Below are 13,426 nucleotides of genomic sequence, written 5' to 3' on the forward strand. Positions count from 1 at the left end.
GGTATAATAATAAACAACCGCTTGGTTTAGTGGTGCGAGTAGTCACTTAAAAAACCGACGGTTTGTGGGTCAGATTCCCTCTCGGGATGGACATTTGTATTTGTTCAAATATTTCTTTCCACTTTGGATATCTCTCCTTGTGGGTCTCCCCACCGTGTCTCGGAGAGCACGTTAGGCCGTCTGCCCCGGTTGTTATCATTAATATCTGATAGCGGTCGTTACTCATAGTAGGGAACATAATGCGCCAACCCGCAGTGGAGCAGCGTGGTGGATTATGCTCCAATCTTCCTCATACACGGAGAAAGAGGGCTATGCCCAAGAGTGGGAGGTTACAGGCTGAATGCGATGCGATGCGAAATATAAAATAACTTTCATCCATAAAAAATCCATATAAAAAGATATGTGAAGGTCATCTTTATCCTTATTAAGAAATAATAAGGATAACCTTTTGACTTCAAATAAAAAATATGTAATTTTCAATTTTTATTCCAAAAAAAAAAAAAACAGAAAATTAACATTGTCTTGATGTAATACATTTAAATACACATAACAGGGCAAATAGAGATTTTATCATGTTATTAAACTGTAAATAGATTAGGTAATTCGATTATTAAATGCTTTAAACAAACTTTTATACACAATTATTAACACCAAGTCAGTTTAATGTCATATTTTAAATTATAACAAATAGAAGTGAAATACATTAATACCTAGATATTCTAGACGTATACCTACATCAATATTATATTATATTAGTGTACTTTAGCAGCCAATCGTTAATTTTTTATACAAAAATATCTTTCATTGACCTTAACATCATAATAGTCGAACATACATATTTTGCAAATACATATATAATTCAATAGTGTCGTAATTGTCAATCAGTGACTTTAATATTCACTTATTGTATCAGCAATATGTAACCAGAAGTTCGACATAGACATAATTGAACTAGAAATATGCCAAATCTATCAAAATCAACCCTTACACAAAGGACAAAAAAACATATTTCGACCACTGATCGACAATTATTACAGGAATGTAGTACTGTTTTCTACAGTTTAAAAAAAATATAATTTATTTTTTGTAGCGAACAATCGCTGCGTGCTTTACTTGTGCGATTTTTCACTATTTAAGACTGGTATTATTAAAAAATATTAATATACTTTAAAAAAAAACGTAGTAAAATTAAACATCACTCAATAAACTCTGTTTTCACGATCACAGCCGCTAAAGTCAAATAACTATTTTGGAGTCGTACCCCAGGAATTAAAAAAAAAATTATATATGCAATATTTACTGCTCAAAAACGTTACTTAGGTATTTTTAGTGCTATTTTAAATCTGTTGCCCTTCTGGTAGTTTGTTCCCTGCATGGCACTGATCTTTAGGCGAAGGACTTAAGTAGGGGAAATATATATACCCTACATAGTAGACCCTTTCATTTCAGCCTATTACTTAATAACATCTACAAACACCTATTAGGCAAATATACCTTATATATAAGAAAACAAAACACAAAATCAGTGACGTAGCGAGCTTAACTTGCGCCCGGGGCGCAATACCTTTTTAGCACTCCCCCATCTGAAAACCATACAATATGTTCAACAATTTTTTGTTTTGCGGAGCATTTGGCGTCTTTTTGAGAGTAGCGGCCGGGCATGATACCCCCTTGCCCCCTTACCCCTCGCTACGCCACTGCACAAAATGAAATTAATTTCTTAAAGATCTATAACAACACACCGATTTAAATAAGTAATCAAACTAATACTCAATAATCATTGTAAACAGTGGAGTATGTAACATTTACGTCAAGCACGTATTGATTCAACTGACAACTACACGTATGTTAACAGATAGTCAATTTAATTTTTGAAATATTGGCAAAAAAAAAACACAGTATAGTACAACTATAAAATAATAAAAGTAATCACAAGGATTATAAAAGGTTACAATCCTAAGTCGGGGATACAGAAATACAGACAATTCCGAAATAACCATACCAAGAAGACATTATATATTATAGACATTCCTACATATACATCGGTCATTATCGTGGTTTGAACTTGGCCTGTACAATATTACTGAACTTAGAATATCCATGCATATGCTATACAATAATATGCATGCAAGAAGCGATGTCGATTCATGCTAATTTTAAGTTTACAATTTTTTTTATCCTATTATCATAGTTTGTTTTTCCGCCAATAGCAGCGCTGGCGTCATTGTATGAAATCAACTTATGCAGGACATGTGTATAAAAATAGTTTTTTTTTTTTAATTTAAATAAGATTACTGTATACAGTCAAATGCGTCCACTTGTTTTATTATTTTTGTGCATTTTCGGATCGTCCATTTGATTTTCCTAATGTCCAACATAATACATAGAAAAGTAAAATGTGATATCAAAAATTGTCACGTAATGAAATAGTAGTGACTTGTGGTAACGAATGATAAGTGTGCAAAGTTGTTCTAAATTAATATAATAAGAACTAGGGTCTGTTTCACGTCTTACTGATAAATTTGATCACTTACTGATAGATAATCGGGGACTCTTATCATGGTCCTCAGATCCATTTCATATTCAGTAATAACTACAACATTCGGTTTTAATGTTGCGGGTAAATAAACCTGAGAGATGTAGTGGAATCAAATTCCATTCGGTAAAACAAAACAAAAAGACATCAGAAACTTTTGCCCTTTGACTTGCACTCCCACAAAGCCTTACACAAAGCAAAGTTTATTGCCCTAACTTAACAATTCTCATAACGTAAGCTAAGCTTCACTCAGATATTGGCAAATCCAATAAATAAATAAATAAATATTGGCAAATCCTTCAGGGAGCCAAAGTAAAAGAAAAAGAAGATAACAACTGTCTTGAACAATCACTATCATTTACGATGTAGGTTTTGAATCAGTCATGACTACAAGTCACTTCATACTATTTAATTTTTTTCACACTCCAAAACTTAATACTAAAACTAAACACTAAACTGTTGTACAAGCGAAGTACTGACAAATAAATAAAAGGCGAAAGGAACACATAGAACTATTTCTTAGGTAAGCGGTATACTTTGATGTTACTGTCGAAGGCGCAGTCCGTCCGGGATGGGTAAACACTTTTGAGATTACCCTCCGTGTCCACGACTTTTACCTGGAAAAGGTAATAATTTAAATACACAACTAGCACAACACAATTTGTATGGAGCTTACGTCAAGTGGTATGACGACGGCCGGTTTCTACGGCGCCTAAATACCGACGGTCGCGAGTTCTATTCCCGCTCGGAGTGAATATTTGTGTTTATACAAATATTTATTTCCAGTCCGGTTTCTACACACTTGATAGCAATCGTTACTCATAGTAAAGAAAATATCCGCCAGACCGCATTGAAGCAGCGTGGTGGATTAAGCTCTGATCCTTTTCCTACATAGAGAAAGAGGCCTATGCCCAGCAGTGGGATAGAACAGGCCGAATCGTAATAACGTAGTAAACTACACTCATTTTAGTTTACCACGCTTCTAAAATGCTACTATTTCTACTACCTCTTCTACTACTATCCAACAGAAATACATTATTTAGTTTATCTATACAGTGCCTAGCATCCTTTTATCTATGATCCTCTTTTAAACAAGCCGGTAAAAGTTATGTTAATACAAAAGTTTACTTTATTATACACAAAAAGAGATATGTAACAAATTTTAGCTTCGAACAACAGATATGTTGCACAGTAATCTACCTGTTGTACAGTTAGTGTGTGAAAGCCACTCTCTTCACCGTCTCCGATGCCCAGCAACAGGCACTCCTGGATCATTTTGTCCATGACCGTTTTACAGGCCCCGTGCGATGAGTGGGACGTTACTTCCACCAGCATTGATTTGCTGTCTTGTGACATCTGAAAATAATAATATTTTCGAAATAAACATAATAGTCTGATTCTAAGGTATCCTTAATGGCTGTGTTTTTAGGTGACACATTATTTGCTAAAAAATAAAACTTTATACACTTTGAAAAAGAGGTATGGTCACTGCCTACTGTAACAATAGGCTTTTCTTGATATAATATTATAACGTTGTCAGGTGTAGTGGTTCGTGTAGTTATCTAAAACACCGAGGGTTTGCGGGTTCGATTCTTGCTCGGGATGGATATTTATTATATATGGTATGTGTACAAATATTTTTTTGAGGTTTGCATGTCTGTCCTCGTGGGTCTCCCCACCTTGCCTCGGAGAGCACGTTTAGCCGTCGGTCCCGATTGTTATCATAAATACCCGATAGAGATCGTTACTCCTAGTAGGGAACATATGTGCCAACCGGCAATGGAGCAATGTAGTGGATTAAGCTCCAAATCTTCCTCTATGTGGAGAAGGATTGGAGTGAATGAGGCCTATCCTCAGCGATAAGATGTTACAGGCTGAATCATATCGTATCATCATATTGATATCATACTGTTTATTGTACAAATCCCATACCAATAAAAATACCTCAGTCTTTTGGGGCTACGTCGAGTCGTCGAGACCAGGGAGCCTACGGTTCAGACTGTAATATCCCACTACTGGGCATAGGCCTCTTTCCCTATGTAGGAGAACGATCAGAGCTTAATCCACCACGCTGCTCCAATGCGGGTTGACAGATATATTCCCTACTATGAGTAACCATCACTATCAGGTGAACATGATAACAACCGCCACCGATGGCTTAACATGCTCTCCGAGGCACGGTGGGGCGCCCCACAAGGACTTTACAAACACCCAGACCACGGCAAACACCTGTATGGCCAATACAAGTGTTTGTCATGTGCGGGGATCGAACCCGCAACCGCCAGCGCAACAGGTACAATCCATGGCTGTAACCGTTGCGCCAACGCGGCGTCTAGAGAGCCTACAACGTCACAGAAATATCAGTAATTTTAAAACGACCATGTTGGTAACTACCTTACATTAAAACAATTACTTTTCAAATACAATAATACGACATATATAAGAGGAAACAGAGATGCCTACAAGCATATCCGCCAACTGAGTTTTTGTTATTCAATTGCCATAGCAGTCTTAGTATCTACCTTAGTTTCATCTGAGTTAGTAATTGGTGGGAGGCTGATAACTCTGCCGGATCCGTCTTCTAAGCAAGGATATCTGGGCTTGCCTTCCAATAGGTACAAATATCTGAAAAAAAAAATTATGCTTACTTAGCAAATCACTACATAAAGATTAGATTACATAAAATACGCCTATATCGTTAGTTTAGATAATATAATGCAGTTTCAAATCTGGTTTAACATCACTGAGATTTTGTAAGTGCTACATAGTCCGCTCCTAAGGAAGGTAACATTAATTAATGCCCGTATTTTAGGTGACAACTAACTGATAGAGATATCACAAACTCAATGTAACAAAGATCATTATTTTAAATCTAAACTAGAGCAGGAGTCGAACCTACAACCCTGGAACAGAAGGCAGGATCACCAAAATATCTGTGTCAACGGGCCAGTCAAGTTAACATTTAAAATACTAACTTATGAATCCCCGAATAAACATTTCTCTTCTTTTCCTTCCGCAATACATCAGCTTCAGCCGAGAGTTGCTGGAACAACTGTTCGCCGGTGAACTGCTTTGATCTTGACAGCGGTGTGATCAACAGCTGGGACGCAAGTTTAGCTGTGTACACTATGTTACCTGTTAAGAAATTTAAGAACATTTCATATTTTCAGTTTTATAATACTGACATTTTTAACATCGAAAGATAAACTATGTAGGAAGGAAAAACATAAAACACTTATAACGAAAATTTGAATTTGTAAGATGACAATTCAAAGATGCTTGTGAAGCCTATTTGAATAAAGCTATTTTGATTTCACATACAAAAGGCAGTCTTATCTCTAAAGGAACAATCTCTCTCAGATAACCTCAAGCATGAAAGGACATGACAAAGAATGGAGCATGGATGTGTACATACATAAATAGACACATATTAATATAGATACTAAATATTGTTAAACACTCTTAATACATTTCGGGAAACACTTATTGTTCGTCATTTGTTTCCCTCTATTTTTCACTTTCTTACCACTGTTATATCTTGTCCTTTGTCTAAAAGTCATCTGAAAGAAATAGCTCATCAACGATAAGATCGCCTTTGTACATCTTTATTTTAATTTTTTACAGTGTCCCTTTGTATTTTGGTGTACGAGAAAGAATATTATTTATCTATCTCTCATAGTACATATTTACAGATATTATTAAGCTGTGAATATTTGTGTGTATACGTAATATATTTATTTCCAATCTGGTTGTCAGTCCTTGTGGGTCTCCCCACCGTGCCTCGTACAGCACATTAAGCTGTCGGTACAGGTTATTATTATGTACATCTGACAGCGATCATATCTACTCATACTACTAGTAGGGAATATATACGCCAGTCGCATTGGAGCAGCGTGGTGGATTAAGCTCTGATCCTTTTCCTACATGGGGAAAGCGGCCTATGCCCAGCAGTACCCACTGATATATATTACAGGCTGAAGCGATATTACTAAACTGTAAATCTGTTGCTAAGGATAATCTTTGAAACCACTGAATCTATTTTAAGAACTCTTCGATTGGTTTAAAGTTATAATATTTATTCCTAAATGCCAAAGGCTACATTCAATTTCCATAACAATAAAATTTTAAGTGAGAAAAATTTACATTTGTATAGTAGTCACAGATAAAGTGCTACTGCGACTCTATCCTCTTAGATTGACGTAACAGTAAGGGCTTGTTTTATTAGGTGTGGGTAAATTGACGGATGATGATACGGAGGTTGAACAGGCCAGTAGGACCTGTTTCTCCTCAATTAATATATGCAAATAGACATATCTCATAAATATAGTACAATTTGATAGTCATATAGCATTATCCATAACAAATCACAGAAGAAAGATCACAGAAGATCACAGCAAAATAATACTGTTTTCAAGCAGTATTGTGTTCCTGTTGGTGAGTAAGGTGACCAGAGCTCCTGGGGGGGATTGGGGATTGGGTCGGCAACGCGCTTGCAATACTTCTGGTGTTGTAAGCATTTATAAGCTACGGTAATCGCTTACCATCAGGTGAGCCGTACGCTTGTTTGCCGACCTAGAGACATAAAAAAAAAAAACCGGTGAAACAGACCTAAGTGATATATCACGTAAAATGAACGATTGAAGTGAAATGAAGAAAAAATAAATAAAAGTTACATAAATATTTACTGACAAAATTTAAGTGGTATAACTAAAATGTATAATTAAGTAAGTATTTAATAGAAAATTAAGGGGCTACACTACCTCAGCTCGAATTCTCATTTCACCCGTACTGACACACATGAGAATTGAGCGCTTGGCTGTTCAGCGCGCGAATTATATGTATTTTCTTCCCACAAACATTATCAATAGTTATTTTTTAAAAAACGCAACATATAAAATGTTCCCCATACTTATTCCAATTACCATGCTTAATCTCAAGTCCATAACTTCTATATTTACTGAAATATTAAGGTTTTAATACAAAAATAGAGGTAACTTTGCGATTTTTTTGTATCGAGAAAATTTTATGGAATATAGAAGATAGTTTATGTCCTGATCTTTACCATACAAACATTTCAAACTTAAATATTCAGTAGTATCAAAGATATGGACATCCTGCCGAGTGGAAAATAAGCAATTTGAGGTAGCATACACTTTTAACAATTAACTAATTGTGTAAAAGCCAACTTCAATTGCACCAGTAATATGACATAGGTAGTCAGTACAATGGTTAATTAAATAGACATTATTAGCAATAATTTAAAAAGTGATCAATCAAGGACTAACAACCAGACTGGAAATAAATATTTGTATACACTCAAATATTCATTTCAAGCAGGATCGAACCCGCGACCCTCGATGTTTAGGCACCGACGACACGGCACACGCATCATTATACCAGATCGATCGTCATAATATATCATATTATAAGAATAAATACACAGAACTAATGAACAAATAGCAAAGATAAACCCCTCCTTTGTAAATTACTTGTTACTACTTAGAACCATGAATACTATATATTTATAATAAACTAAATATTTTGCTTATAGTTCAAAATTTGTTAATGTACATAACTACTATGGGTATATGGGTCCTCTAGATTTTTTTTACAACCAAATAAATTTTTAGCTCCGATTCTCAAATTATAAATAAATATATATCTACAACACACACAGTCGTCTGTTCCTAAAGTAAGCAACTTAATGCTTGTATTATAGGTAATAGACTACTAGTATAGCTACATACTTTTTTCTAGATAAACATACATATAAATACTACATATATAAATATTACAACCAGACTCAGGGAATCAAACCCACAACCCCCGGAGCAGAAAGCAGGGTCACTAAAAACTGCGCCAACGGGCTAGTCAAAAAATTCCTAGCACCATAGTAGTGCTGATGCAATTTCAGCGCATTACGAAAATATTAAGTTATTTGTAGTGGCCTAGGCATGTAGGCTACATCAGTTCTAGATTACATATTAGGTAAATTGTAAGTAGCTCAGATTTATATGCTTACCAGGCGGAAGTTTGCTCATGTCATGAGTAGCAATTGTAGCGACATTACGTTTATCGCATACGGTATCATGCAATTTATTTTGCATCTGAATAAACTTTTTAAACAGTGCGTCCGTGAAATTCAGTTCCGGTATGATGCAGCACAGGATAAAAGGTCTTACGTTCCAAAGTTCTTGTTCTACTATCGTAATTTTTAGTGTGTCATCTTCCACATGTAGAATTTTGATAGAGTGGGATGATTCACTGATATCTTCTGGTGGTGCTTCATCCTGTTTCTTACTTTTCTTCCCCTTGCCTTTGCTGGTTGCTGGGGTGCTGTCCACTTTAGGGCAGTTGTCTCTTATATAGTCTAGGACTTGTTTTGTACGGCATTGGTCAACGAGCTTCATAAGACGTTTGTCGGATAACTTGTTACCTTTTAAATTTAATTCTGAAATAAGATATTTAATAAGTATAAATGATTTTACAATATATATTACCCTGTATCCTATATGCCCAAAGGTTGTCTGGAAGAGATCGTTACTCTAGTGATAAGACCACCTTTGTACACTGTTTTTATTTGTAATATGTTATTGTATTGATTGTTGTTTTGTACAATAAAGAGTATTATTGTATTATTATTGTAATAGCATACACTTTGTTGGATTATATATTTATGAGATGTGTGGTGCAATACTGAAGCAATATTATGAATATATAAATAATTAATTAATAAATAAAATATACCTTTTAATTTGGACATAGAAGCCAGTTCCCCTGGGATTGTTTTTAACTGATTACCTTCAATGTCGAAATTCTTAAGGGCAGGTAGACTACGAGCAATATGATTCGGAATCGATTCTATTTGATTGCCGTTTAATTTTAAATCTGTTAAATGGGGTAAATATGCATATTCCGTATCCGGGAAATATGTTAATTTATTGTTAGATAAATCAACTGTAATTAAATTGGGATGGTTATCAAATTTTGGCATTTGCGCTATTTGATTGGAGCTAAAGTTGATACTCGTCAGTTCCTTCATTTTTTTAAGGGACTCCGGTATTTTAGTCAGTTCATTTCGAGACAAATCGAGCACTTTTAGCTTAGGTAAGGAGGTTAAATTCTCATTGAAGTCTGCAATTTTATTTCCGTACAATAAAAGCGATTGCAGGTTCACGAGCAGTTTGATTTCATCAGGAATGGCTGTAAGACATGTGTCGCTGATGTTAAGGAGGTTTAAATTTGTTAATTTAAACAAATTTTTGTCTAAACCCTCATCTGAAATGCGTTTCGAAATCGCGGCTCCCGCCAATTTGATTTCATGTCTGTTTTCCGACTTCGCAGTCGCTACTTCTGGCCACGCACTCATCTTGAACTATATTCTGAATATTATAGGAAATTTCAGAACTGCTGCTCAAATATAGTAACGATTTTATGTCTTGTATGCAACACGTCTTTTCACTGCAAACGGAAAATAAATAAAATAATACTTGCGAGCAGTGTTACCAGAAAATTTAGCCCGTCTGATCTAGGCTTGTTAGAAAAGTATCGACATATCGACATATTGATATTCTTAATCCAACATATCGATATTTTTTTTGCCGAAATACTAGCCGAAATATTTTTATCCGATATATCGATATATCGGTACAAAATATCCAATATCGAAAATTGTAATAAACAAAATTTTTTATTTTTATTTATGTAACTAAATACTGACAGCGGAGCATTTAAAGAGTATTTTTTTCGTTCGTTTCTTCACCGGAAAAACACTAGTTTGCCTAATACAACAAATAGGTTTAAAAATATTAGTTAGAAGATAGTTTTATAGTATTTGATATTTTTGCAATTATTGCCTAATAAAAAAAATACTTATGAAAATACTTTCATTCTATTAAAATTTTTGTACATTAAAATAATTTACATTTTATATAAAAACTAGTGACTCACCCCGGCTACACACGGGTGCAATGCTGATATTAAATATAAAATAAATATTTGCAATTAAGCGCAAAAAATGTGTTTACTTACAACGTCATAATATTAGAAATCTCTAAAATTATCAGTGTTCTTCTACTATATTATGCGTGTATTATACATATAAGCCTTCCTCTGGATTCATTCTATTTACTAAAGAAAACCGCATTAAAATCCGTTGCGTAGTTTTAAAGATCTAAATATACAGACAGTAGGAAGCGACTTTGTTTTATACTATGTAGTGTATACTACATTGATAATATTGAGCTAAAAATACACTATTATTTAAAAAACGCGAAATCTTTTGAAAATTTGACCGATATATCGATGTTTTTTCTTCGATGTATCGATATTGATATTTTAATAAATATCGATACATCGATATGTTGATATTTTTTTTCACTCCGACATTCCTTGTCTGATCGACAAAGTGCCGTGAAATTATCGTACTTTCGGAACAATTATCGTACACAAAAAAAAAAACAAGTTTTACGTATAAATTACATTGAACTACTGTTTTCAAATGTTAATCTGCTAAAAAAAGGTCGCCCACCCAAAAAAAATCTTAACGACTGTTTTCAAATTTCAGTCGGCCAAAAAAAAGGTTGTCATTGCTTCAAATTATAGGTAAATTTCATCAAATTTCAAATTCCAGTTGGGAAAAAAGGGTGTTGCTATTGCTCCAAATTCATAATTTGTGGAGAAATCGTTACGTTTCAGTATTTCAAAATTATCGTACAAATCACATACGATCCTAGGGTACGCATCGTATATCGTACGTAAGCCAAGCCTTGAATTATCGTACAAGTGCGATAATTATCGTACGTTTGGGATCACTGTGTGCGAGACGGGGCTGACAGCCTTTGGCGTAGCATACCTTGAATGGGCCTGGATGGGATTTGGTGACCTATAAATAAAAAGTTGTGACACATTTATTTGTTTGTTATTTAATTTAATATAAAATTGTTTATGCTGTAAAAGTTATTGGAAACCCAAATCAATATTTTATTATATATTAATTTATTTATAAATTTATTTTAAGTACATTAAGTTTAGTTTACTTTATTTTTAACAAATATAGTTTAATTTACATTGCAATCTATTTAGGCGAGATTTCGAGGATTGTAACCTAATTTGCTTAGTAATGTTTTATATCAGTGTTACAAACCCTACTGTTTTAACAGTAGATTTGCTGTTTTTACATTGGTGCCCCTGTTTTCTGTTTTATTCCTAATTTTTACTGTTTTTAAATGTTCGGCGTTATCTATTACACTATGTAATATATTTTGATGACTACTAAATAATAATACACAATGATACCAGATCACCAGATGGCAGTAATTACTCTTGTCGCGATTCGAGGGAATTCCCCGACCAGTCAGTCTTAAGTGATTGACATTCATATTTTATACACGGGAAAATCATATTACAAACTTTGTACAAAATTAACTACGTACAAAATTCTCCAAAACCTATTTTTCGGATATTTTAAAACATTTCAAGCATTCACAAATGTTAAACCTTTGTGTGTATTGTGTGAATTGCTGAAAAAACTTTTGTGCTTGCTTGCTGCGCCATCGTGTAAAGATTATTTTCTGCTATAAATATTATGAAAACTTAATTACGCATCAAAAACGGTCGGTAAGGTCATACAAATTAAATATTCAAATGAGTAGCAAACGGTTAAATCCAAAATAACTGATTGCTACTCATTTGAAGGCACAAAAAGGCCATAAAGAAATTTAACAACAATATGTATGATTTTAAGAAGGAAAGTAATAATAATAATAATAATAATAATAACATAAAAGCCGTGTGGTTCCCGGCAGAGTAGAATAGGACCACCCCTTCCTACGCCTAGGGTGTCGTAAAAGGCGACTAAGGGCAACAAAAGCTGCATAACACCCGCGCAGCCTCCTTGGAGAGCGTGAGTGCCTCTCCAAGTGAGTATATTAGCACTCAAAAAAATACTATGATGGAGGATAATTTAGAAAGGCGCATAGAGCCGCTGCCTGGGGGACGCCAGGGCGCGTCTGGAGCTGGCGCTGGACGTGGCAGCATGCGGGCCGCCAGCCAACCCCGCCGACCGGCACCACCACCTGACATGTCGGCTTATCCACCATCCCTACCAGTTGGCTTGGCGACGACAGAGTCCCAAGGGACTCAGCATTCGTTGCCCGCCGCTGGTGGAGTACGTCGCATGAGATGGACACCGAAGATGAATGAGAATGTCATGCGTGCGTACTATAGGGCTGTAGGACGAGAGACCGGGCGGACTGGCTACCGGGCAGTAATGCACCGCGAGTTCCTACTGCTTGAGCCTACGCTAACTGTCACGGAACAGAACCTGGCAGATCGAGCTCGGTACATCCAACGAAAGGGCATATTTGACGCCGCCGAGCTCGAACGATTTCGACGTGAGGCTGCTCCTGAAGTCGAACCCATGTCCACGGTGCGCAACGAAGTGTCAACGCAACAAGAAGGCGTTCGTAGCGAAGCGCCTGTGGAGGCGATCACTGAGGGAGCAGTCGCCCAAAAAGTAGAACAGATGAGAGGGATCTTGCACGAGGCGATTTCCGAGACTCGAGGCGCTCCTCTGGAAATGAGACCGCGACTTTCTCGCCTCCCCCTCAATGCCGCGACGCGGCATGCCATTGAGGCAGCTAACAGGCTGTTGCCTCCCTATTTGGAAACCAGCTTCAGCTTGGAGGATACGGGTTCTATTCTCTTCGGCGCCGCTCTAGCGGTGCACCGCCTTGTCGGAGCCAAGACCCAGGAGTCTGGACGCGCTACTCATAAGAATAGCGACGTACCAGCCTGGAAGAGGAGAATAGAACGCCGTATCAACCTGGCCAGGGCCCTCATTGGTAGGCTGCTAGCTTTCAGGTCGGGCAACACAAGGCCAAGGATTGT

At 36.0% G+C, this 13,426-nt stretch overlaps 1 protein-coding gene across 1 annotated transcript; it reads right to left on the reverse strand.

Moving 5' to 3' along the window:
• Nucleotides 1–1,993: 1,993 nt before the first annotated feature.
• Nucleotides 1,994–9,905, reverse strand: LOC123663456 (leucine-rich repeat-containing protein 47-like). Its single transcript, XM_045598137.1, has 6 exons — nt 9,284–9,905; nt 8,559–8,987; nt 5,512–5,671; nt 5,059–5,161; nt 3,737–3,892; nt 1,994–3,153 (listed from the first exon to the last, which is right to left on the reverse strand). Exons 1-6 carry the CDS (start codon nt 9,903–9,905, stop codon nt 3,049–3,051), a joined length of 1,575 nt encoding a protein of 524 aa, XP_045454093.1. The 3' UTR covers nt 1,994–3,048.
• Between the last annotated feature and the right edge of the window lie 3,521 nt (nt 9,906–13,426).

The sequence above is a fragment of the Melitaea cinxia genome, chromosome 20 (genome assembly GCF_905220565.1).
Source record: "Melitaea cinxia chromosome 20, ilMelCinx1.1, whole genome shotgun sequence".
Lineage (NCBI taxonomy): Eukaryota > Metazoa > Arthropoda > Insecta > Lepidoptera > Nymphalidae > Melitaea > Melitaea cinxia.

Excerpts from the sequence above, each read along its gene's own strand:
- LOC123663456 (XM_045598137.1), bottom strand. The coding sequence starts at position 9,905 with ATGAGTGCGTGGCCAGAAGTAGCGACTGCGAAGTCGGAAAACAGACAT. Across the intron at positions 8,988-9,283 it reads TTCTATGTCCAAATTAAAAG|AATTAAATTTAAAAGGTAAC; the intron begins GTATATTTTATT and ends ATCTTATTTCAG. Across the intron at positions 3,154-3,736 it reads ACACACTAACTGTACAACAG|GTAAAAGTCGTGGACACGGA; the intron begins GTAGATTACTGT and ends TACCTTTTCCAG.